We start from the raw sequence: 27,008 nt of genomic DNA on the forward strand, positions 1-27,008 counted from the left end.
ACAAGCAAGCGGGGATCGGAGCGGAGGAGCGGTGGTGGGAGAGGAGCCGCCGCCGCCGCCGCCAGGAGGCCCAGTGGCTTTTCAATGGAGGAGCAGCCCGGCCAGCCTCAGCAGCAGCAGCCCCCGCCGCCCCCCCAGCAGCAGCAGCAGCAGCAGCAGCAGCAGCCCCCGCCGCCCCCCCACCATCACCACCACCACCATCACCACCACCACTACTACTACTACAACCACAACCACCACCAGCACCACCACCAGTACTTGGCCGAGGGCAGCCCGGGCAGGGCCCAGCAGAAGCCGCCCCTGCAAGCCCTGAAACATGAGCCCAGGCACGGAGCAGCCGCGGCGGGAGGAGGCGGCGGCCTCCAGCAAGAGGCGCCCAGGAAGAAAGCAGGTCCGCGGCTGGGGGGGCTGCGGCTGGGCGAGGGATCCACCCGGGGATCTGGGGATCCAGGGGCGACCCGGGCGGGGGATGGGGCGAGGCCGCTGCGCCCTTGTGGATGGGCCTTGGAGCCCCCCTTCCGCTTGAAAGAGGGAGGGATCCGACATGGCCCGCAGGCCTTTGGACCCAGTCCCGGCGCTTGCTTGGCTGGGGGAAGGGAGCTGCTGGTGGATCGACCCAGAGAGGCCGGGATCGGTCTGCCCGCCCGCAGAGGGAGAGGAAGAGCTCCCCGCAAAATGGCTTGCTTAAGGGGAGATCCGGTGGGGAGGGGAGCACGAGGAGCCTCCCATGCTGTGCGCGAGGAGGCTGGAGGTGGATCCAGGTCAGCTCCAAGCCCAGCAGGGGAACCTTAATGGGTTCTCCCCCCCTTGCTGGGGTGTGTGTCGGGGGGATCTGGTATCCAAGACAGAACCTGGAGGATCCTGAAATGGAGATGAGGAGGGAGAGAACCAAGAGGGGGATCCTGCGAGAGAGAAGAGGAGCTGGGGTGTGTGGGGCAGGGTGGGGGAGCTGGTATGGAGGGGATCCTGAAATGGAGATGGGGAAGAAGGGATCCAGGTCAGAATCAAGAGGGGGGATCCTGCGAGAGAGGATAGGGCGGTCTGATGAGGAGAGAACCTGAAAGTGGGGGAGATTTGGGATCCAGGTCAGAACCAAGGGGGGATCCTGCGAGAGAGGAGGGGGCTCTGGTATCGAGGACAGAACCTGGAGATCCTGAAGTTGGGGGGAGAGAAGATGGTGATCCTGCGAGAGGGAGGAGGGGATCTGGAATCCAGGTCAGAGCCTCCAAGAGGCCCTGCAGAAGACCTCAAGACGCCTTGTGGGGTGGGGGTGGGATCCAGTCTGGGGAAGGATCCCGCCCTAGGTACCCTTTCCTGGGAGCAGGCCCCATTGAACATAATGGGACTTGCTTCTGAGCACACCGGCTCGGGACTGGCTGTAGGGTGTTGGAGGCGGCTGGGGACGGCGGGGGTGAGCCGGCCCGGGCGGCGGCGGGAGAAGGGCTGGGGGAGGCGGCGCGCAGGCCCTGCTGCCAACTCGGCAGTGGTGACCTTCCTCCCCCCTCTGCGCTCTCGGGCGGGCCTGGCCCGGCCCGGCCTAGCCCTGCCGCTCGGGGCCCGCCCGCCTGCCGGAGGACCCGCGTCCTTCCCGGGCCCCGCTGGAACCTTCTCCGCGGCCGCTTCTTCCTCTTCCCGCCGCCATGTTGAGCGGGAGGCGAAGCGGCCGGGCCCGGCGCTGGCCGAGGCGGCCCCGCCACCAGCCACCGCCCCGGCCTGGGCCCGCTCCCGTCCTCCCGCCGCGCCCGAAGGCCTCGGGCCTGCCGGGGGGCGACGGCGAGCGGAGCGGCGGAGGGCGAGGGCCGGCCTGGAGGCGGAGAAGCCCCGGGGCGCGGGAGCGGGGGGCTCGGGCTCCCCTCTAGGGTGTGGCCGAGGCGAGCAGGGGCTGTTCGCCGGCACACGCGCTTCTTTCCGTGGGGAGAGAAGGGAGGGGTCCAGGGTGGGGGCAGGTCCTTGAGGAGGGGCTCCTTCTGGGGAGTGGGAGCCAGAAGGGGGGTCTTTCTGGGGGGAGGAAAAGGGGAGCTGCTTGAGGGGAAGCCCCCCGTTGGGTGTTGTCTGGGGAAGCAGGGTTCATATGGACTAAGGTGTGGGGAGGGGTTGGATACCCCCATGGAAGGGAAGCACATCTATGGAGGGCGGTGGGAGTGGGAAGGCGACTGTGGGGGGTGCAGCACCTGGGCATTGTGGAAGATTCTCAAATCTGGTACTAGGCTGTGGGACTGTATGACTTATGGGTTGTGTGTAAACCCCATGTGAAGTGTGTGAACCCCTTGTGGGGTCTGGGGGTGTGTAAACCCCTTGGGTGTGGGGGGGTGTAAACCCCTTGTGGGGTCTGGGGGTGTATAAACCCCTTGTAGAGTGTAGGGGTGTATAAACCCCTTGCAAACCCCTTGTGGGGTGTGGGGGTGTATAAACCCCTTGTGGAGTGTGGGGTGCATAAAACCCTTGTGAACCCCTTGTAGAGTGTGGGGGTGTATTAACCCCTTGCAAACCCTTTGTGGGGTGTGTAAACCCCTTGTGACTAGTCTGTTAGAGACTAAACAGAAAAAACTCCAGGAGGAGGCCTGTGTGTTTGGGGGGGGGGGCAGGCATTGGAAGCAGAAGAGGGCCAATATGGTAAGGCCCTAGGGATAGATAAACAGTGGTGATGTTCACCACTGAATGTGTGTGGCAATAGTCAGGACAGGTGAGGCAAGCAGGAAGGTGCTGAGTAACCTCCCTAGAGGCAAGCATGCTTCCTCCTCCCCCAGTGGTCTGTGTGGCGGGGCAAGGTGGGAAGGGGTGTAGCTGTAAGGTGGGTACTGGATTGTACCTTCCCCATCTTCTTTTCCTAGAAGCCTTCTGCCTGTAAGGCCCACAGTTTCCTTCTAATCATGGCTGTTGTTTAGGGCAATAGAATGTATTTTGATATAGCTAGTGCATATTGCTGTGATTCTCTTGAAAGTAGTAGCCAGCTGGTGATCGAGACCAGTTGTGGTAGGTCGAAATAAGCTTGTGCATCTTGTACAGGACTGTGTGTCAACAGATGGTACACCAATCGAGCTTTCCTTGGAAGAGGACTCCATGTGGGAACAAGATACCCTTATTTGTATGGTCAGGTGCTGTTTTAAAATGGGGTGGATGGGAAAGAAGCAGGTCATGGAGCACATACTTTGCATTTAGGTTCAACCCTGGCTGAAGAGATCTCTGGGTCCTTAGAGACCTATTGTCTTTTAGACAGTGGACAGTATTGAACTTGATGAATCAATGGTCTGGTTATTGGACAACTTCATAAACTAACCCCAGATATTCTGGGATGTCTGAAGCAGTCATTCTTGTATAATCTATGAAGAATATTTGAGAATTCTGAATTATGCCCACTTTGAGATTTTTAAAGCGTTTATATAGAGCATTATCCACTAAACATCATTAGGAAGACATTGGCCATTGGATCTTGAGTGGGCCAGACATCTGTCCCATAATTAGTGCAAAACTCTGGGTGTTGCTTGCCCATATACACTACCTTGGCAGAACATTTTTCATAAATCGAATAATATTTCTTCCGAAAGAGCAAAATGCCAAACCTGTGAAGTATGGAGGGAACATTTTGGACCGTAAATTATAAGTTTTCTTTCTTGGATGGCTGTCCTTTTGGAAAAATAGCCTTTTTGCATAAGGCTGTCCTTTTGCAAAACGGCAAAAATACTTTTAGGCTGATAAAACCTAGCAGCATCTGCGTCTCTATAATGCCATCCTATGGATGTCTGCTCTGGAGTAAGCCCCATTGAGCTTAATGGGACTTACTCTTAGATATGTCTGTATAGGATTGCAGCCTCAGTAACTTTTCAGGTTTGAGAGGAAATCTTTGATCCATTATGGTTGTCTGTGTGTCAGAAACCCTTGTTTCTGTGTGATTCTGTGGGATTTAGGGGCTTCCAAGTATTATACTAGGGGATTTAGCATATGGTGGCTTTTATATGGTCCCCAAAGTAGATCGTGCCATGGTTCATGGAGCTACTTGTCTGTTGAAAAATTCCATCAAACTCTGGATATTGCCTCACCAGCATGATGATCTAATAAGACTAGTGATCATTTTACGGATGTTGTAACTTCTTAGAATACATAAGGCACAGTGAGGAGCACAAGCCATGAAATCATTGGAATTTGTGAAATTGGTGCATCAATATTAGAAATAACCCTCATTAGAACTGAAGACTTCTATAACACCTATTTTTTACTACACTGTAAGCAACATGGGACCTGTCCTGTATTGTTTGACATGTATTTTGACTTGCCATGCCATCCCCGAATCAGTCCTGTCATTTTCTGCTGCTTTGAAGATTGCCCCCTCAGGCCCCCCCCCCCCCGTTTAGACTTCAGCCACCCACCCCAGGAGTGTCCAAACTTTTTGGCAGGAGGGCCATATCATCTCTCAGACACTGAGTTGGGGGCTAGAAAAAAAATTAATTTACATTTCAAATTTGAATAAATTTACATAAATGAATATATTAGAGATAGAGCTTATATGAATGAATGAATGAAGGTCTTGCAATAGCTCAAGGCCTATAAAAGGCCTTGCACAAAGCAAGGTTGGCCTTTCCTTCGCTGCTACTGGAGCATGTCCCACAGCTCACATGAGAGGTAGAACAGTTGTCCTCACATTGAGAGCAGTTGTGTTGGGCCAGTGTGGGCTCCAGCAAGTCTCTGGAGGGCCAGAGGCTCATTGGAGACCGGGGGCTCCCTGCTGGCCAGATTGGGAGTCCCTGAGGGCCGCAAGTGGCCCCCGGGCCAGGGTTTGGGCACCCCTGACCCAGCCCATGCTTTGCTTAAACAGCAGAGATGTAATGAAGTAGCCCTGTGGCTTTTGAGTTATGTTCTACGAAGACAGCAGTGGCAGACCACCTTGGCCACCACTGCTTGTGGTCCCTTGCAGTGTGCAGCTGCCAGAGAGTTTGGGTGTGTTCTAGGTTATATCCTGTTTGAAAAGTTGGGCTAACACCATCACCAAGGTAGACTAGAGCCTGTGAAAACCTGTGTTAAGTAATGTCCTGTTATTGGTGTACTGTTACTGTTCACAGTCTGTTTTTAAGTTGAAAGGGAGTATCCCATCTCCATCCTTAGTGTGTACTCTCTTTTTTCTGTTGTTACTATGCTTCATATGCATATCTTGCTTGCTTGTTTGTACGTTCAGTACTTCTCTTTGTTCAAAAATAGGCTCCTTAATGCCTGGTTCTGGCTGGCATGGATGTCAAGGGAAATTTGCTTGTTGGACATAGTGCTGATGTCTCATTCAGTACCCTTGAGGTCTCCCATTTGAAGTATTTTTCAAGCTTTCTGCTTCAGTGATCCTCTGAATGAGATGCCCTAATTCTTCTGAACAGAGAAGAGTGTGAACCAAAGATATGTGGATGCCCCCCTCATTGAGGTGCCTCTCTTATAGAATATTGTATCAGTGTTGGGAAATAGCTCCTGATATGACCAATCATTCCATCCCTTGTGTTTTATTTATATTGAGGAGACCCATGTTAAAATCTCCACTCAGTTTTGAAGCTCATTGGGTGACCTTGGGCTAGTTGATGTGACTCCAGCTAACCTACCTCACAGGATGGTTGTGAGGGTAAAGGGGGGTAAGATGGAGGAAAGCCATGTATGCTACTCAGAGTTCTTTGGAAGTAGAGTACAGGGGGAAAATCTTGCCTATTTAGATCTGGTATAGCCCCATTAAAATAGTAGGACTTGATCAAGTGCGTGGATGTATTCCTTAATGGCTGCACATGTACATTGGAGTAAGCCTTATTGGACTCAGTGGGATTTACTTCTGAGTAAATGTGCATAGGATTGCACTGTAAATCTTGCCTGGCATACCAGGTACAAAGTGTAGTCATTAAATAGAAAAACCTCACTTTGGTGTCAGTCCAGATATTGGATGCCCCTCATGCTTGAAACTCAGTCTTGTGTAGTGGATTTTGGAATGAGGTTGTATTCTTGGATCTCTGCATTTTGAAAGTCTTGCTTCTGAACTGGTGTTCATTTTGTAGTCCAATAAATGACAGGGCCTGCTAACTCTATAGCACGAGACTGTTTTTGAACTAGGCATTTCTTGCTTGTAATGTCTTTCTGGTGTTGAAAGTTGACTGTTATACTGCTAGCAAGCTTTTGCTTGCATCTTAATAAGGTTATTTTACACACGAACCCCAAAGGTTTGAGCTGTTTTTCCTTACCAGTCCAACAAGCCCCTCTGCTTCCTCATAAGGAGTACCCATGAAGGAAACAAGACTGTATTTTGGGCATTCTACAACTGAGCAAAAGAAAAAGTTGGAAACTCCTCTTCAGTCTTCTTCCTAGCATTGTTCCTGTGCAATGGCGAGGTCCGCTTTTCTGCATGTCTGTCTCCATTTGGCTTGATCCAGGGCATCCTCGGGGTGATGCTCACTCTTCAGTCTTATGGGCTTGTTTATTTAAAGGATTTATCTTCCACCATTCCTCCTAAAATGTGCTCAGGGTGGCTCAGTTGGTCAGCTACTCTGGATCTGGTCTAGTGACTCCCAGGTTCAGGTGCATTTTTGGTGGATGTTTAAAACCTTGTAAAGGGGTCCTTTCTTTGGCCTTTTTAAAATGCAATCCTGGCCAAAGATGTTTTACAAAAACAAAATCTGCACTAGGGAAAAGATGCTATGTATCTTGAATGGAGTTCTTACAGCCGAGTCAGAAGTGCCTTCAGATTATTTGCCTGCTGAAATGACTGATGCAGTACTTTAATCAAATTTAAACTCAGACTTTGGAGCTTCTTCTGGTGTAGTAAAGGGTTCTGCCTGTCCTCTTAGGCCTGATTTGGGGGGAGTTCATATGATTGGATATTTCACTATAGCACTTTCCCCACCCCAAATGCCCTTACTGGATGTTTGTAGGCATACTTTTCTTTTGAGGGAAACCTGTATGAGTCCCCAGGTGCAGATTAAAATGTTGGAATTAAGGCATGGGTTTTGTACCTCAGTAAGATATAGGTCTGTGCTCATTTGGGGGTGGTAGGGGGAAAAGCCAAGGTCTTAGAGTTGATTGAAAGTCCTAGACTGCAAGAATTGATGAAAAGGCAATAGCTGTTCAGGCTGGGAGTGTTTGTAGCTCAGTTTGGATTGAAATTGGTTAACCTTGTTTAGATCTCCAGTTGAAATGAGCTACTGCTGAGAAACAGTTGTTTTGAAGTTCTGGCTGGTAGGCCATGGGGGTGAAGGCAACTGGAAGTTAGGATGTGAATCCTTCAGTTAGGATGTGAATACACAGTGCTTTTCAACATTTGAACAGCCCAGCCAATCTGCCTCCCCTTCAGCTTGCTTCTAGGACTTTTAGAAAGATCAAGATTGGTGGTGTCTGGTGAATGCCAAGGGCAGCATGAGGCTGTGACACTTGCCAGCTTGAGGTGGAGGGAAGAAAGTTCATAAGGCAGTATTTAGCTGTTTTTAGGAGTAGGCTATCTTGTATGTGTATTGAGGCTTTGATCACGCATGATTGATTTTGAGTATAACCCTGTTGGCTTCACCCATACAAACTGCTATACGTGAGGAGGAAAAGATGTAACATTCCTTTCATATGGGCAGATCTCTTGCATATCATATAGAAAGCTCTGTGGCTGACATTCATAGACCACTGCAATTGGAGAAATGATTGTAGTAATGGTTGGCTGCTGGGAACTTGCAGATGGCATCTGACTTGGAGCATATTGTTCCATGGTTACCAGCCCTAGTTACTTACTGGGAAAAGCCTGCTTAGTCGTCTTTAATTGCGTGAAACAATTTGACATGAACACCTTAATAATCCTTATTACAATCCTGCAAGGTAGGTCAGTGGTGGTGTTCCGAGTCTTCTGTATTGCGGCTGCTGGTTCTAAAACACAGTGCATCAGAGCCTTGGTCAGCCATGAACTAGCTAAGGGCATTTAAGCAAGGTTGTCTTAAGGCCAGGCTAGCAGTTGATATAGTTGTAGCACTTGAATCGCAATCCTTTACTGGAGCCAAAGTGACAGCTAGGACAGAAGTCTGAAAGTAGAAGGGTCTTGTTGTGTTGTCTAGGCAAAGGCAGAAGACCAGGCTCTGGGTATTTGTGCCAGACTTGGCTAATCGGAGGCTTTGTACTGTTCTTCAGTTGCAGTAACTATCATTGCATTTTCCTCTTTCCAGAGAAAGCTCTGAGGCCTGAGTTCAGATAGCCTTGCCTGTTCTGGGCTCAGACTCTGAAGTTCCTGGTTCAGGCCCCTGAGTCCTTGGGAGCCTTGTGTAATATGGGAACAATAAATACAGGCCTATCTTCCTGGGTGGTTGTAAGGATTGTTAACACATGTGAAATAACAGTAGTTTGAGCTCAGAAGGAATGTTTTGCTTATTCAGCAAACACACCACAAAACAATGTTGGCATTTCCATGTGTAGAATTTAGAAGTGTTTAAGTGTGAGCCTATTTTGAGATGACCAGTATAATGTATACTGTGAGACACTGACCTTCTTGTTCCATTTTCTAGGCTATGGTGAGCTCAACGGGAATGTCGGGGAAAGAGAAACCTCTCTGAAGAACCTGAATGCAGCTGAAACAGCCAGCCCTATTTCCAGGGTTCATAATGGCAGCCAGCAACCTGGAGACACTAATCTTACCTTAAAACAGACTATTAAGGGTGGCACATTTGGGAAAGCTGGACTCAAACCCAAGACCTTCATTCCAAAAAGTGTTATGGACAAAAAGAACGAGAGATGTTATGAGAATAAAATGAGAGAGAGCCAGTCCTCTGAAAAGTCTGAGGTGCTCTCTATTCCAAACGGTGTTGTCACAAGCAGCTCCAGCTATGTCACGAATGGTTACATAAGTAAAGGGGCAGACAACGACGGGAGTGGGTCAGAGAGCGGCTACACCACTCCCAAGAAGCGGAAGGGCAGGCGCAACAGTGCAAAGGGCTGTGAGAACCTGAACTTGGTGCAGGAGAAAATCATGCAGCAAGAGTCCGTTCTTGCTGCTTCGGCCCTAAAGCAGGAGCTGGAAAGTTTCAAGGCGGATTGCAGTGAACCAAAGGGGAGCCGTATTGACGGTATGAAGCCCACTTGGAAATGTGAGGCTGGGACGGTGGGGCCAGGCCGTGGGAAGCCCGGTGTGGGAGATGTGCAGCGAAAGAACTCTGATGCCAAGATTGGGGTTGCCAGCAAAAAATTTGAGGAACGGCCCAAGGGGAAGCACATGTCAGCAACTGCCTCAAAAGAAGACTCCTGGACCTTATTTAAGCCGCCTCCTGTGTTTCCTGTGGACAATAGCAGTGCGAAAATAGTTCCTAAGATAAGTTATGCAAGCAAAGTGAAAGAGAACCTCAACAAAGCTGCGCAAAGCCCTTCTCCGTCTCTTTCCTCCTCCGCATCTTCTTCCTCTTCCTCCTCATCCTCTTCTTTGTGTTCATCATCTGCTGCTGAAGTGCAGGTCCAGACTTCCAGCCGTCTCTCCCAGGTTCCCATGTCTGCTATGAAATCTGTAACTTCTGCTAACTTTTCCAATGGGCCTGTTTTGGCGGGGGCCGACCGTGGCATGTGTTCTTCAGGGACCCAGTCAATGCTCACGCCTGCTGCCAGTGTGGTTCTGTCGGTTTCTTCTGAGTTGGTACCCCAGGACATTAGTCCAACTTCAGTGGCCATGGAACAGAAAAAGTCGAGTCTTTTTATCTACCCTTCAAATATGCAAGCCGTTCTCAGCGCTGTGCAGGCAGAGCCGCCATTTCAGACAAATCAACAGAGCCTTGGTGACATCTTCCAAAACCAGTGGGGTTTATCATTTATAAATGAGCCCAGCGCAGGCCCTGAGACTGCTTCTAGGAAGCCAGTGGACACTAAGACTGCAGAAGTGACATTTCAAGGAGAATGCCCTACTGCTTTGGTTTCACAGGGTGCTGAAACTGCTCCCTTGGGTCCTGACCAGCCTGTGTTCCCCAAGGCTTATGAGCTGGACAAACGGACTAGTCCGCAGCTCCTTAGTGGTATCTTAAAGCTGGGGACTACTGGTGAAGGGGGCGGCTTCTTGTTGGAGTCCCATCAGTCAAGTGGCTTGCGCCAGGCTGAGCTTGGTAGTCCAGGGGCATTTGTGTTCCTCTCCAAGGACTATAACCTAGAGAGTCGCTTGGCCTCTCCTACGAACAGTTTGTTAGCCTCCGCCAAAGAACAGAGGTACCAGAAAGGCCTAGAAAGGAAAGAAAGCTGGGGTGATTTTGACCTGAGGGCTGCAGTTCTATATCACACTCAAGGTAACATTTTTGCTTGTCTGCTAGGTGCCTGTGTGTGCTTTTGATTACTATCAAAGTTATCTCGCAGGGTTTCAGGCTGAAGGCCTGAGAATGTTCCTGCCACCAATGTCCACCTCCAGGGGTCTTCAGTTATTGGCTTGCCTTGATCATCACGTCAGTTGTGGTCACTTGCCCCTTGTGGGCAGAGTCATGGAATCCCCAGTACTTTCCTCTCTTGCCTGTTTGCTGCTTGTCGGAAGTACTCTGGTTGTGGAGACCAAGCAGGGGCTGAGAAAGCTCCCCGTTTCCCTTTCCTGCTTCAAAGGGAGGCATGGGGCTTGCTGATTTGCTGTCTCTTAGCAAGCTGAAGTACACTGCACCTGTGAAGAAAGGCAAGGCCTATAGCTTGGTAGCAGGGCAGTGGAGCTGGGGAAAATCTTAGAGTTTCCATACATATTATAGACGATGCTGGTCTTGATGGAGAAATGGGTGGAAGTGGTATAAGGCTGCTTATGTGCATAAAGGTTTGTGTTGCCTTCTTCAGCAGTTTTCTGATTGCAGTTCTTTCCTTGGCCCACATATGTCAATGAAAGAGCTGAAATTGGAAAATACACTGAGAAGGGATACTCCACCCATTCTCAGACCCTAAAAGTAAGTCGGGGGTTGCCTCTGTGATTTGTTCCTTGTTGCAGTCATGCAGAAGAACCCTTTGGATATTGTAGTTTGTGTTTAGCTGTGGCCACTGAACAATTAGTAAACTGCGGCCATCATAAATTGTGTTTGAGTTTCCACCTCCCTTGAGTTTCCTCTCTAATCGGCGAAGCTTTAGCTGAGAGCCTGGATTCTTTCCTTCAGAATCTTCTCTGAAGGGGTGTTGACTTCATGTTTGCCTCACTTACCTGTGTATGTCCTTCTGCTATATTGCCAAAAGGCTTGGAAGCCTTCACTGCGGATCCAGACACTGTGCTGTTTTGGGTTTCCATTCAGAAAATGGAAACCCAAACTAAACTTTGTGTTGAAAATCTGGAGAGGGTGTTTTTGGCTTTATATCCAAAATTTGAAGTGCTGTGCTGCCTCTTAGGCGGTTTTCTGGCACACCCTGAGCAACTCTTGAGAATGACCTACTAAGCAACTTCAGCAAAGGGGATACTCCACCAAATTTTGTGCACTGCCACCTCCAACCTCTATGTACCCTCCAACTGGGGTCTGTGTGCCATGTGGTGCCCCAATCCTGCTCATAGGGCTTTTTGTGGCACCTGGTATATGCAGAACATTAAGGATATGTGGCATCTGGGACTGGGGCATTGGCTTTCTGCATGAGCTTAATGTGGCTGATGCCACCCTCCCCCACCCTGACCTCAGCTAAAGTAAGGGAGTGCGCCCTAAGTAAGGAATCCGTCTAGTGCAGAGTTTGTCAAATTTCTTATCTCCGTGAAGCTCTTTCTGTATAAGATTGTTTGCCAAGGAGCCTCTGTACATTGTAAAGAACTTGGGGACACTTTCTGCACTGAGCATGCAGCTCCTTTAGAGAACCACCACTGCTGCAAGGAAGTTGCCTTGTACTAAGTCAGACTATTGGTTCATCTAGCCTAGTAGTGTTGACTGCCTGTCCCAGCACTCCTCAGGGGCTGTGCATAACACGGAAAGATGGATAGTAGAAGCATTGGTGCCAGCTTTCGGAGTGCACTTGGGTGCATATGCTTTATATGCATGTGCCATTTGTCCCTGCATCTGCCCAGGAGCTGGGCAGACAAGAGTTCTTCTTTCACTGCCATTGCAGGGTGACACAAAGGTGAATTCGGTCTGCTGTGACTGTGGTAAGTGTCCCTGTGGCCGTGGGGGAGGAGGAAAGCAGTGTCAGCTGACCGTTTGAAATTCTTCTACCCAGCAGAGACTAAGGGCACAGTCCTATGCATGCCTACTCAGAAGTAAGTCCTGCTGTGTTCAGTGGGGCTTACTCTCAGGAAAATGTGGATAGGTTTGCAGCCTGTTTAGTGGCCAGGCATGGTGGGCTTGATGTGGCATGTGAGTTGCCTGTTGAGAAGTGAAAATTGAAAGCGATTTTAAAATCCTTCATACAAAATTTTAAATGTTCAGGTCAAGGGGATTGTGGTGGGGTTTACTTGACTGGATGTGTCTGTTTTGGCTTGATTGCTATACTGATGTTCAGTAGCAAAAGAACAGTCTGGGAAATGGACTGAGCAGCCCAGCCCAGGCCTAGCTGCGCTTCAGTGGTCAGCTAGGTCAGAAGGAATAGATATGTTGGCACTTTTTGTCAACCCTAAGTTCCGAGGGCTGGGCTTGTACCTATTGGGGGCTTTGCCCACCCTCCTCACTCAGGTTAATTTTCCCTGAATTTGCTAGCCTGCCTCCCTTGCTGTCCACTGCCTCAGAATGCAATTGGCAAGGAAACTGCATTGGAATCTGTGAGTTCTGACTGTGGGTCATTAGTTGCTTTCCCTCATTAATCTAGCAGCTCCAGGATGGCAAAAATGAGGGTGGCTGGAACATCTTTTGCAGCTTCTTGTATGAAGGAGGATAACTTCTTTCAGTTGCATCCTACAATGAGCACTAGAGGCATCGGTTTCTGAAAATGAGAAATCTTCCTGCCTGACCCTTTATCTCAGTAGAAACTGCCAGTGTGTCAGCACAGGGAGAAGCAGAGAGGGTTGGGTAACATGGAACTAGGTATTCAGGATCCAGCATCTCTGCTTTGATTTTAAAAAGGCTCCCCCCCCATTACAGAGATAATTGTAAAAGTGTGTCTTGCACTGACTTGTGACACCTTCAGAGGCGGCCTCAGTAACCTCCTCCCCTATTGTTGTTCTTGTGTAACTTTTTAGAGTGTAAACTTGCAGTCAGGGCCTTGTACATTTAGTTACTGTGCTGTCTGGATAGGCGCTGAAATATATTGAAGTGAACTCTTGGCTTGAGGGTTCCCTCGTCACCTGATCCCTTGAATCTAAGTCTTCTAGGAAACTGACTTCATTGCTTTGCTTTGAAGGTTAGCTAAAAAACCAAATCCTGCGTTTTGGAAACCGCTCAGGTTTGACCTAGTGTTCTGTGAGTACTTAAAATGTTTACTTACTTTTTTCTCTCCCTTTTCTCCTACAGAAATGGAATCTATTTGTAATTTGCAAAAACAAGGTAAGGATCTTGTCCTTTGTGTTCTTTGCCATCTCTCTGCCTCATGCCCTACACTGGGATGCCCAAACCCTGGCCCTGGGGCCACTTGCGCCCTTGAGGGCTCCCAATCTGGCCCTCAGGGAGCCCCTAGACTCCAATGAGCCTTTCGCCTTCCAGGGACTTCCTGGAGCCCATGCTGGCCTGATGCAACTGCTCTCAGCATGAGAGCCAACTTTCGACCTGTCAAATCAGGTCTCACTCCACTGCATGCTGTTTCACCTATGTGGTGCAACAGCAGCAAAAGAAAGGCCAGCCTTGCTTTGTGTAAGGCCTTTTATAGGCCTTGAGCTATTGCAAGACCTTCATTCATTCATCTCTTAATATATATTCATTTATGTAAATTTATTCAAATTTGAAATGTAAATTAAGTCTTCCCCCCTCTCCCCCCGCCCCAACACAGTGTCAGAGAGATGTGTCCCTCCTGCCAAAAAGTTTTGATACCCCTGCCCTGCACAATGAATAAGTTAGTGCTTACTGTACACATGAAGGTGATCTAAAATTTTTTACCCTGTGTATCTTTGTCACAAGTGGATCAAGCTGAGAATCACCCTTTAAACTAATGGCTGAGCAGGGTGTGTTCCAGCCCAACTCATTGTGTATAAATTCTTTGCTCAGAAGTCCTTGACCCTTTCACAGAATTATAGACTGTCTTTGGAATTGTCAGTGTAACAGGGATGTAGAACTGGCTTGAAACTGTAGTGCAGTGTTACCCAAGTTGTTGCCCAGTACCCAGCTCCAAGTTTCAGCTGTAATGATGAAAGTTGCTTGAAATGTTTTGCTGGTAGAATTTGAACTAAGTATTTGTTCCATATGGGTTGTTGTAATTATGGTTGGGGGGGGGGGCAGTGGTAGCCAGTGAGGAACCTGTGGCTGATTCCTGTTTGCTGCTGCTGTGTAGGGCTGGGGGCAGTAAGTTTTGGCTTATTTTTAAAAACTTTGATGTTGCCCTTCCATGACTCGTTTCAATTCCCAAAGAAAAAAATGTTAAAATTTCCATAGCATCCAAAGTACCTAAACGAACATCCATACTATCACAAGACAAGAAGAGTAGGGGATATTTTGCTCTGTCTGCAGCCCCTGAACCACCTTTAGAAGCAGCCCTGCATAGGAATCATAATAGCAGTCAGTCCTAGAGGTTGCAAATGCATGGATCAGTGTAAATCAGGGCTTTTGAGATGCCCCAGCCTGTGGGCCCTGGCCTGTTTCCCTTTAAGGGGCGGGGAAAGCCAGCAGGCAGGGAGGAGGCAGCAGTGCGATTGCTAGGATTGCGCCGCTCAGGGGGGCTGCAGAGGCTTGGGTACACTTACCAGAGCCTCCTGGGGGTGTGGTGAGCCCTGCGCAGCTGTCCGCAGGGCTCCCTGAAGCTTCACAAGTGAAAGCGGAGTGATCGCACTCCGCTTCCGCTAAACCAGAAGCGGAGTGCGATTGCATCGGGAAGCCCTGCAGGCAGCCACACAGAGCTCCCTGCCCCCCCAGGAGGTTGAAAGAGGCTCTGATAAGTGTACCCAAGTCCCTGCAGCCCCCCTGAGCAGTGCGATTCTGGGGATGGTGCCACTGCCTTCCCCCTGCCCCCACTAGAACTTACTGCGGCTTTCAAACTCCCTGAGAGTTTGAAAACTGCAGGTGTAAGCAGCATTAAGAACATAATAACAGCCCCACTGAATCAGGCCATAGGCCCATCTAGTCCAGCTTCCTGTATCTCACAGCGGCCCACCAAATGCCCCGGGGAGCACACCTGATAACACGAGACTTGCATCCTGGTGCCCTCCCTTGCATTGGCATTCTGACATAGCCCATTTCTAAAATCAGGAGGTTGCACATACACATCTTGTCTTGTAACCCATAATGGATTTTTCCTCCAGAAATTTGTCCAATCCCCTCTTAAAGGCATCCAGGCCAGATGCCGTCACCACATCCTGCGGCAAGGAGTTCCACAGACCAACCACATGCTGAGTAAAGAAATATTTTCTTTTGTCTGTCCTAACTCTCCCAATACTCAATTTTAGTGGATGTCCCCTGGTTCTGGTGTTAAGTGAGAGTGTAAAGAGCATCTCTCTATCCACTTTATCCTTCCCATGCATAATTTTGTATGTCTCAGTCATGTCCCCCCTCACGCGTCTCTTTTCTAGGCTGAAGAGGCCCAAACGCCATAGCCTTTCCTCATAAGGAAGGCACCCCAGCCCAGTAATAATCTTAGTCACTCTTTTGCACCTTTTCCATTTCTACTATGTCCTTTCTGAGATGTGGCGACCAGAACTGACGCAATACTCCAGGTGTGGCCTTACCATAGATTTGTACAATGGCATTATAATATTAGCTGTTTTTTTCTCAATACCTTTTCTAATGATCCCAAGCATTGGCCTTCACTGCCGCCGCACACTGGGTCGACACTTTCATTGAGCTGTCCACCACCACCCCAAGATCTCTCTCCTGATCTGCCACAGATAGCTCAGAACCCATCAGCCTATATGTGAAGTTTTGATTTTTTGCGCCAATGTGCATAAATTTACACTTACTGACATTGAAACGCATCTGCCATTTTGCTGCCCATTCTGCCAGTTTGGAGAGATCCTTCTGGAGCTTCTCACAATCACTTCTGGTCTTCACCACTCGGAAAAGTTTGGTGTCGTCTGCAAACTTAGCCACCTCACCCCTGTCTCCAGGTCATTTATGAAGAGGTTGAAAAGCACTGGTCCCAGGACAGATCCTTGGGGCACACCGCTTTTCACCTCTTTCCATTGTGAAAATTCCTGATTGACACCCACTTTCTGTTTCCTGGTCTTCAACCAGCTCTCAATCTACGAGAGGACCTGTCCTCTAATTCCCTGACTGTGGAGTTTTTCCAGTAGCCTTTGGTGAGGGACCGTGTCGAACGCCTTCTGAAAGTCCAGATATATAATGTCCACGGGTTCTCCCGCATCCACATGCCTGTTGACCTTTTCAAAGGTTTGTGAGGCAAGACTTACCCTTACAGAAGCCATGCTGATTCTCTCTCAGCAAGGCTTGTTCGTCTATGTGTTTTGAGATTCTATCTTTGATGAGGCATTCCACCACCTTACCCAGTATAGATGTTAGGCTGACCGGCCTATAGTTTCCTGGGTCCCCCCTCTTTCCCTTTTTAAAGATCGACGTGACATTTGCTATCCTCCAATCCTCTGGCACTGTGGCTGTTTTGAGGGACAAGTTGCATATCTTAGTCAAGAGATCTGCAACTTCATTCTTCAATTCCTTAATAACTCATGGGTGAATGCCATCAGGGCCCGGTGACTTATTGATTTTTAATTTATCAATGAGGTCTGAAACATCTTCTCTTTTAACCTCTATCTGACTTAATTCCTTGGTCAGGAGGGGTTGTTCGGGCAGCGAACTTTGGTTTCCTTTGATGAGTGGGTTGGAGATCCTGCCATTTGCCCACAGCCCCTGCAGATGCAGTTCTTTGTGCAAGGAAAGACATTCAGGAGAAAATATTTGTGGGGCAGGGAGACTTAAATGTGGGGGTTGCAGCCACCCAGCTGAGGCAGATTGGCAGGGTATATGTGCATAATGTACCTTTATCTGCCTGCGTCCTGCGTCTGCTGCTCCTCTTTCTCCCACATCCTGGATCTGGGGAAAAATGGGAAATGGAAGCCTTTCTATTTTGTGTATTTCTCTTTTATTGAAGCTAGAAGCAAGAGGAGAGGTGCAAGCTGGCATGCCCCTGAATGGTGGGGGGGGGGGGAAGCATTTGATCTGCTGCCTAGTCTTCAGCTAGCCCTGCAGCCACCTAATAACTCTGGTACACTGTTCTACTTGTGCTTCAAACCAGATTTTTCCCTTTCAGATCCCAAAAGGATAATCACTTATGATGAAGCCATGGATCATCCTGACCAATGAAGGGAGCAGGAAGGCCCAGCATCCACCTGCTGCCCCCAGGAGGTGGGCAGCAGCGGCTCTGACGCTCCTTCTGGCACAGCAGAAGAATCTGAACTAGAATTGCAGGATAATATATACAAATATATATATATATATATAAAAATCTATATATATATAGTTATTTTAAAAATTTAAAAGGGCCTGTGGGCATGACGAGACTCCACAAGGAATTGGCAGAGACTCACATTATTGGAATTATTTAAACTTCTGGTTCTGAACTTTCACTCTCTCCTCACCCCACTTCTGCTGCCACTTCTCTCCCTTCTCCCCCCTCCCTTCATTTTCCGTTCCAAGTCTTGACGGGAGTTATTAATGGCTACGGACTCTGCTTGCCTCAGTGATTCTGAACATCTATGGGAGAGGGCGTTTCAGCTTTGCCCAGGACTCTGCAAGCATTGCTAACACACTAATTGTGAGGAAACTGGGACATCCACCACCCTCTTGTTCCCCATCTTCCTTCCAGCCATGCTGCTTCCCCCCCCACTCTCTTCGGTTTTACTGGAATTCTGCAGAAGAAGGCTGGGAAGATGCGGAGCATTGCAGGGTTTTCCCTTTCCTGGCAGAAGAGAAGGTGCTGGCAGGGGAAATCTGTCTTAAAGCATCATGTGCATCTTTTCCCTTCTATGGAGAACTATCGCTGCAGTTCTGGAATCCACACGATCAACAAAGCATTCAGTTATTCTTTTGAGAAGAATGTGTCATCTTGACAGCCACCGTCCAAAGCCCTGGATCATCATCTTTTGGTTTTATTAAGGCTTTTGGGGTGGGGGGTAAAAATAGCCAAACAAATAACCCCTGTTCCCATAACATGACATCACATCCTTGGGAGCAAGCATAAAAAAAAATCAATTCAACCTGTAGGTACTTGTGTTTTTTCCCCCTCTGTCTCTTTTAAACACTTGACTGGCTGGTTTTTGTTCTTGTTCCCTGTTGCAAAGCTGGACCTTAAGGAATCTGTGTTTTTGCTAACTTTATATGTAATGTGTGCACTCACACAGGCACACGTTATCTTTTGTTCTACCAGAAATTAATTTTTAAAAAGAAAAAACAAATACCAATAGCCCTGCCCCCAATCCATCCTCCATCTTGCCTGCCCTTCCACTGTGGCAATAACGCTTTCTCTGGTCTGTCCCCAAGAGACTGTTCTAGATCATTTGGCACTCTGTAAAGTTTTGTTCTGTGCTCTGCTGCTTTTTCAAAATAAATCTATTTGCAGGAACAAAACTGAAGGAGGATTGGTTAGACCTGAAATTGGTGGTGGTGGGGAATTATACGGGGAGGGGAGAAGTTCAAATTTGGGGCTACAGGAGCAGGCCATGGAGCAGCAGTTAGTCTGTGTGTGGGGAGGTGATTCTTTTATGTGAAAAAGCTGCAAACAAACTGGGGTGCCCTCTTCAGACCAGAGAAGGGGTTGTGAGTACTGCAGAGCTTAGTTCTGTGCTTCCTGATGATCTATGGAGAGGGCTGGGCCTGTGTCAGTGAGAAGGAGTAGGAAGTGGTGTCATCCTGGTTGAGTGTGCCTCTTTAGGAGTCCTCCTGAACTGTTAGGAGAGAACTGACTCAATTCCTTTCTCATTTCCCCCTCCCACTGCAGATCTGTACATTTGTGTGTGTGTGTGTGTGTGTGTGTGTGTCCTTAACATGGCTTTTAAAAACCATCTTTGATGCTTCTATTAAAGTTGCTCCTGATGGAAATCTTCACTTGGAGCCCTTTTAAAGATTCCTAGTTTTTTTCCTTTAGCAGTGATTCTTCTCTCTGCCACCGAATGAGCCTTGGTTGCTTCCTTCATCCTATTACTAACACCCCCATGCCCACCTTTCTGGTGCACTTGCCCAGCTTTAGCAAGCTGGTGGTTTTGTAGATGTGCAGGTTCTCTGTCTCATCTCTGCTGGAGGTCTGACTTGGGGGGGGGGGGGAAAAAGCAGACAACCAGTTCTGTCACTTTTTGCCACTTGTTGAAGCTCGGAACAGTTGGAGTACTGAGAAAAGGGGAGGGTAGACCTTGAACAGAGGAGGCCAGGGTTGTTCTAACCGAGCCTTGTGCTGGCTTCCAGACTGTTGAAGCACCTCTCAATGCCCACGTTGGCCTTGTCTTGTTGCCGCCTTAAGGTGCTGCATTTTTTAGTGCGCATGGTTATTTTTGGTCCTTCCATCATGCCCTTTTGGGATTTAGAGCTGGGTGTAGTCCCATCTTGTGAGATGTGGTCTACCTCTTGTTCTGACCAAATGAAGAAATAATTTTAGCATAGTCAGGATTCCCTTTCCTGGTGCCAGATAGTCTCTCAAAGAAAGCCAAAACCTTCCATGTCCTCTTTCTTCCCCTAACTCTGCTGGTGACACATGATTCTTGTTCACTTGCTATTGTCAGGAGGGGAGAATGGCTTGGGATCTTCTAGCCAGTGTGTTTTGAAGATTGCCTGATGCCAAAAGGGGGTAACATTTTGGTACCAAGATCCCCATCCTGGTTCACTAGCCAAGGGCCAGCTTTGGGGGGGGGGGGTCCATGACTGAAACCCCCCTCCCCATTCCTGTTATTTTTATAGCTTTTCTTGTAGGGAGTCTCTCTTCTTAAGTCCTCACACAATTCTTTATTAAGCACTTATGAAACACAAATCAGAAGAATGTAGGGTTTTTCCTAATTTTATGGTTATGTAAACTTGGAGATGGGAGAAGGCAGTTAAGATGTGAATGACTTAGCACATGGAAATAATGCTGACAAGTAGAGGTATAATTAATTTTTCACTCTAAGTATTAGTACTGTAGCGTAAACCAAATACCGGGTATTTGAGTAATTCTCTAATCCTTTTGCAGGAGGTGGGAATGAGCAGAGCTGAAGGCTAAAGTCATAGCATTCAAGTTCTGGGCAGTGAACTCTCATTGAGTTGCACCATTTTTAATGATGGGATGAAGATTTTTAATGCCTGTTCTTCCACGTGTCTGAAACCTACACATGGAACTGTGATTCACTTCTTAACAGCAAGGATTTGAGAATTGATGGAATGCCCTTGGCCATTACACTTTTTAAAGGAGAATTGTGGCATGCTAGATGTGTCCCCTTCCTACCATTTCTCTGTATCTTCTCTTTCTGGTGTCAGTTTTTAAAGTCAAAGGGCAACAGTTTGTGATCTGTCACAAACAAGACCAGAGGCCATTTGCTCATTGAAGGGATAACAGAAGCTTAGATGAAGTGGTAAACCTGTTTTGTGATTGTATCACTTTAGGTGTGGGAGATAGCCCATGCATTAAGGCTCTTGCCTATATTTCAAAAATTCTGTCACATTAAAAAAAACAAACCTAGGTGTTGGAGAAAAATGATCCAGCTTATTCTTCCTGGAGTTCTAGCTTTCTGTGTGCTGGGAATTTCATGGATCAGCATTTAAGCACACCCCACCCCCAAATGTGCTGTCAGGCAACCTGGAAACAAGTTTACTGTGTAGGTGGTTGTTCCTGGTTTCTCTATTGAGATGCCCTTCACTATTTTCCTGCAGAAAGTTTGAATTTTTAAAAAATGTATTAAAAGTGTTGCCATGAAACAAGCTTCTTAGTTGCCCACTGAAGTCCTGTGGCTTGGCAAAGGAATTGCATCTCACATCTGGGACCTTAATGGAATACGCTTGGCCATTACACTTTTAAGGCAGAATTGTGGCATGCTTGATATGTCCCCTTCCTGCCATTTCTGTGAATCTTTCTTCCTCTGTAACCAAGCATCAGAGTACCCTTGCTCCAACTGAAAAAGCAGCAAATGTGTTGTATTCCCCCCCACAGTCCTGTCCTGCACCTTGCACTTTGTCAAAGAGCATTTTTCAAGTGTTATTGAACCACAGAAACTTGTCTGAACGTGTATTGTGGGGAACTGAAAAGGAGGCATTCTTGGCATCAGTACTTGACAAGGTTGCCACACTTGCCCAAACAGGTGGTGACTGATGATCAGGGGACTGGCTTAACCATGCCATGAAGGTAGATCCTGCTGCCCTTGTAGTCACAGTTGCCACCTAGGCATGACCTCCCTGCTGGACCGGGGAACCAACAAAAACCTGGAGCCTGTTCTGAAAAGGATGCCAGCAGAAGAGTGCTAATTTTCTCACTGGCCGCTGTATGTAAGTTGTTTCTTTAAACCATCTTTGCTCTCAGACAGCCCAAAGCAGAATCACTGCTGCATTCCTACCCAGAGTTCTCCTGGGTTGCAGATGATTTGCTCTTGGAGAAGAGAACAGAAGTGGCTTCTCTAAAAGAGTGTGTGTGCATGCGTGTTTATGATGCTTGTGTCAACTGTTTGTTGGTGGGGAAAATGGTCATTAGTCAATGGTTGCCCAGCACAGTGTGTTAATTATAGGCTGGAACACACTCGAAAGTGTGTTGTAATGGATCTCTGACATTCTTCAATAGCCGTGCTAATAAGAATATTACCTTTATGAAAATTGGATCAAGCAGGGCAGAAGGAGACCCAATTGAAGCTGGCCACTGTATTTTTTAATATTTGTGTGGCATTAAATTTTGACACTGGATAAGCTTGCAGGATTTGCATGCACACACCCACCCACATGTGCTTAGCAGGAGTTTTGAGAGAGACTCCTTCAATCTTGACAATCTGCTTTAATCTTGACAGAAGGAAAAAAGGTTTTGAAATGCAACCCTGAACATGTTGGTTTTGCTATGCCACTGCCTCTTTAATTCTTATGTTACCACTTTTGGTCAGTTTTAATTGTCAGCTTTGGAATGTGATCAAAAGCAATCTGAAAGACGTGTCAATGATTCATACAAAGATGTATGAAAGTTGTGTCATTGGCTCAGCTGTGGGTTCAACAGAGCACGAAGTCCCATCTTCTGTTTGTGCCCTCCACTCCTTTCTTGGTGACAGAAGGGAAGGACTTAAATTCCAGCTACTAAAGGAGTAGCTGTGTTAGTCTTTTGCAGCAAAAAACAGCAAGGAGTCTTCTGGCACGATGTATACTTGCACTTTTGCAATGTTAGATGCGCCTATGGACTGGAGCCCTTGTGTGCATCTGATGAAGTGGAGTCTAGTCTGAAAGTTTGTTGCAGTGAATGTTCTGGTCAGCTAATGCTTGAAGGAGGTAGACGTGTGTGAGTGTGAGTGAATGAGCATGCATTGATCTGTAAAAAATATGAATAAGGCAGGTGTTAATTTCAAATGGTGCTGTGCCCATTTCTTCCTCTCCCATTGTCCAAGAAAGATTTTGCAACCCAAAGGAGTTCTGTGTTGTGATGAAAGCTTTGAAGTTGGTGGTGTTTTCTGAGAAAACACTCAGTGATCCCCCCTCGCCAATGAGGTTGAGCTGCAGGTGACAAACGTAAACTCATTTGGAATTGGTTTTATGGCCTTAACTGTCCTCAGGGGAATCGTGGCTTGGCGGTCTGCCAAGAATGCTGGGGTCCCTTGTGCCAACTGGGGTACTATGCTTCTCAAGTTTCCTCTGCTGTGTCTGTCTTGGCGTTTATACTGACAGGCTGTTTCTAATGCTCTGTGGGAAGATGGAGAAGGTTCTTCCTGTACAGAGCAGTCTTCACACATCACGGAAGACTCTTGGTTGTAATTTGTGGCCATTCTCTCAATTTAGGGGCTGGGGAGGAAATTTTTAGTCCAGAGCAAAGGACCCAGACCAAACTACTTGGCTGTCCAGGAGTGCAGATGCAATACCTTACCCAACTCGCTTTGCCAATTTTTGCCACGTGGTGGATTTCTCCAAAATTGTCCAGTGATTTTTAAAGCCAATTCCCAACCTGTTTAGCCTGTTGAGATAGCCCATCATTCTCTCCCATATCTTGGTAGGTATTTCTGAGTCACCAAAGTTTGTTCATTTCCCTCCATCTTGCAGGGAATGTTGGTTGAGCATTTATTGTACTTGAATCAAATGGCTCAGAGAAGGGGATTCAAGAATGCTGGTTTGGTGCAATAGCTTGAGATTTCCTCACCTTGGCAGTGATGTCTGTTGGCTTTTGTCTAGATTGGATGGAGCTGCGGGGCCGTCTCAGAACTCCAGGCAGTTCTAAAGTCCCCTCGAAAGCCGGCAAGGGTCGTCATAAACTTCCACAGATTCGTTAGGATGGTGGTCTTTTTAAGTGGAGAGAAATGCCTCATTTGGGGCATGTGTGTTGAACATACTTGGCACTCCAAAGATTCTTTCTGACATTCTTTGCCAGGGTTGGCCTGCGTCCTCTCAGTGCCTGAGGCAGTCATGTCCTCTACCTAGCAGCACATCAGCAGCTTCTGCTCCTGGTGTTGCTCTGCCAGAATTTGAAAAGGTGGTCACCATGCTAGCCCACCATTGTCCTCTCCTTTACTGCTCCTCTTCCTTTTTTGATACAGGAGGGTGACAACTGGTAAGGCGCAGGTGAGCAGGTACAAGTGGGGAAAAGCCCACCAATTCACTGTTCAAAGTAGCTCTCTGTTGGTTGCTTGAATGGGTTGGCCCTGATCCTTGTCTTACCACCCTTGTGTCCTCAAGAACCATTCTCTCTCTGCTGACTGCTGTTCTGCTTTGCTACATATGATGTGCCTTTCTTGTAGGTTGTGAGGTGTATGTGTGTTCAATCATATCACTGTATACCAGTTTACTCTGCTATCCTTGAGCTCTGTAGGGATGGCCTCAACCTCCTTGTATGAGTGGGTAACTTCTTGGGGGCGGGGGGGGGGGTTGGCTTCTCAAGAATTAACTTTGAAAGCAACTAAGGGCATGAACAAACTGTGGCTTTCTTTATCTGCCCAGGTGCAAAACCTGCCCTCTTTTTTTTGTGTGTGCTAAATCTGTACCTATATTTGTTCATCATTTTATTTTTAAACAAGAAATAAGGTGGGCTGTCCTTCCCTTTTTAAGAAAACAAATTCACCCCCTTGTGTGTGTCTTCATTTTCAGGGTGCAAAACCACACAACTAACTTACGATAGGGTATTTCACCTAAGCTCAATGTCCAGCATAGCTTCTGGACTGTGCTTGGGTGTGGACTGTTTGTTCTGTTGATCAGGTATCCCTCCCCAGGCTTTTAGTTTTGGAATAAAAAGTTGGAGATGGGGGGCACCTTGCAGTGAATGCTGATGTTTGCAATCTGACCTCTGGGTTCAAATTTTAACATAGTCTCAAACTGCGCAATTGTGACTTCACTCCTGTTCAAATGAGGATTCCTAGAGGGGTGTGTGTTCTAGCCTCTTTGTTTACCTGCCACTGTGTGTATGTGTGTGGCTCAGCTTTGTGTGCATTTAATTATTTTCACAAAAAGAAATGTCTCTTGCACACTTGGGTTTTGCTGATGCTCCCTGGGGAGTGAATGGGAGGTCTAGTACTGAAGCAGATGAAATAAAACTATGCACGTTTCTGAAAAGTCTTTGTTTCATTGCCAGAAGTTATGCGTAACCTACTCTTATGCACATTTGCTTGAAGTAAAGCCCCACTACTTTAATGGTGTTTACTCCCTAGTAAGCATATTTAAGATTGCAGCCTCTGTTTGCTTCGAAGGAGGGCATTTGATTTTGTTTTAATTAAAAATATTGGTTCTTGTTACTGGTGCTGTTTCCCAGCTACTGGGGAGGGCATGACTTAAATCATGCCTGCTCTGTGAAGTCTTTCATATGGCAGGGGTGACATCCTAAAGTAGTTCGGACACTACACTTGACAACCTTTCTTCCAGCCGAGCCACCTGTTCAAACTCCAGCTCAAAATCTGGGTTTTGACTCGGATTTCAAGGTCACCTGGGAATATTTGGTGTGAGCTGCCCTGGGCACCTTATTTAGGTGCCAGGGTGCAGTCTAAATTTTAGGAATAATGCAAGCTAAATTTTCAAGCATGCATACTTTCTTAACTTTTTTTGTTGGGGGGGGGGTTTGAAATCTGAAAAATGGGCTAACTGTAGGCCCCAAATTCTAGTTTGGTAGTGAAGTTCTAGGAGCACATAATCTCTGTGTTTGTGTTCCCAGTGTGTTCCGAAGCCCTGTAGGTGATGGTGGTGGTTGGACAGTTGCTAAGGGAAAGTACCTTGATGTCTAACTGTCTAAAGTTCTGTGCATGCAGTCAGTTGGCCTCTTGTATTACTCCCCAAGTTTACACTTGAAAGCCTGTGCAAGGGCAGGTAAAGCCTTCTTGGCCAGCATAACTAAAATCCCTTGTATTATGTCCTGTTCCCCCCCCCCCCCGTTCATGGTTAAGAGCTTCCTCAGTGTCCTTTCAGTGCAAAGATCTTTTGTTTCCACCACCATCTTACCTGTGCTGGATATGGCTGCTTTTGCTTTGGAAACTTAGAGGTGCTGAGGAAGATTATTTGAGGAGGATGCCCCAGTCACTCTTTCAGTATTCAGTCTAATGCTGCTTCCCTTGGACTTGGGTTGGACACCTGTCTGCCTTGCTTTCAGGTCTGCAGACCCAATTAACCCTTGACGCCTTGGTTCTTTCTTCAGTGCTGTGTCTCAGCCAACTCCCATTGAACTGTGATGCAGCAGTGCTTGTAGTTGAATCACGGCACTCTTCAATTATCCACCTGGTGTTATTGGTGCACAGTAAGACTCTGCTGTGGAGGTGGGTCTGCAATGCTTCTGGTTCCCACAGTGGGCTTGGTTTTGCTCCTAGCTGCCCCAGAAATGGCCACTTGACCTGCAAGGGGCTACTTAAGCCAGGTATCCTTTTTTTTGTCTTTGTAAATGACTCTGGGGCAAGTGTCAGCCCAGTATACAGGCAAGAGAATCCTTGTGTCCCAAGAAGAAAAAACAAATCCCTGCAGCCCTTTTGCTCAGTAGCTGATGTGTGGCTACCAAAGCCAGAGCATAATCGCACTCCTTGATTAGCCCAGCTAGAAATTCAAGCTCATGCATGTGAATGATCTCGCTTCTTTCCCCACCAGTTCTCAGTAGGTAGACATGGGCTGCAAAGGGACGTGTTTCTCTGATTGAGAAGTTGGATACTTTTTTGGAAAGGAGGTGATGGGGAAAGAGACTCTAAACAGAAGCATCAAGAGTCTTTTCTCCCACCCTCTGTCCCAGCAGCATCACAGAGCTTGTTTATGCCCTCATTGATTTATTAGTTGTGGAAGCAGAAATCTCATGTTACTGACTGTTCTCGTTTCTGATTCCTTCTATATTGGAACAGTTCTTAAGTTTTAAGTTGCCCACCAGCTCCCTGCAAAGCCTATTTTATATTTTAAAGAAGATAAAGAAAACAAACCCTAAACGTGGAGGGAGATGTGTGTAGAACAAGTAAATTAAGACAGATGCTACATGATGTAAATGGTTGAATAAAAATTTTAAGTTTCCATTGTGGTATGTGGTGTGTGTGTGTGTGTGTTTTTTTAATCCTCTTTCCTTCTGACGGATGCAGCAAATGGATAATTTTGGGACTTCTGCAACCTAGTTAAGGCTCCACCTGAAGGAGGTGGTGTCTTCTCTGTGTACATATATGCTTTGTGCACAGAGGAAGCTGCTGGGTTGAATGGGATCCTTGCTATAGCTAGTAGTGCATATGATGACTGGCAGCAGTTCTCTGGGTGGGGTCTTTTCTCAGCCCTCCCTGGAGATGTTGCTGGGGTTGAATGGGGGATGTCATACAAGTAGGTGCTCTGCTGCTGAACAAGATCTGTCTGAAAGCCTGCAGAGATGTAGTCTGTTTGTGGCAGCAGTATGGAGTTAGATGCATCTGGGTCTCACTGGCTGGAAGGTAAGGACCCCACTATTCCCAAAGGTAGCTTGCTAAGGAA

The 27,008-nt window shown here is 47.5% G+C and overlaps 1 protein-coding gene across 1 annotated transcript; it reads left to right on the top strand.

Annotated features, from left to right (window-relative positions):
- Positions 1–26,577, top strand: NUFIP2 (nuclear FMR1 interacting protein 2). Its single transcript, XM_066635008.1, has 4 exons — positions 1–391; positions 8,487–10,238; positions 13,332–13,364; positions 17,224–26,577. The coding sequence occupies exons 1-4, from the start codon at positions 85–87 to the stop codon at positions 17,274–17,276; spliced, it is 2,145 nt and encodes a 714-aa protein (XP_066491105.1). The 5' UTR covers positions 1–84; the 3' UTR covers positions 17,277–26,577.
- Positions 26,578–27,008: the final 431 nt, after the last annotated feature.

Source organism: Tiliqua scincoides, chromosome 8 (genome assembly GCF_035046505.1).
Source record: "Tiliqua scincoides isolate rTilSci1 chromosome 8, rTilSci1.hap2, whole genome shotgun sequence".
NCBI classification, from domain to species: Eukaryota; Metazoa; Chordata; class Lepidosauria; order Squamata; family Scincidae; genus Tiliqua; species Tiliqua scincoides.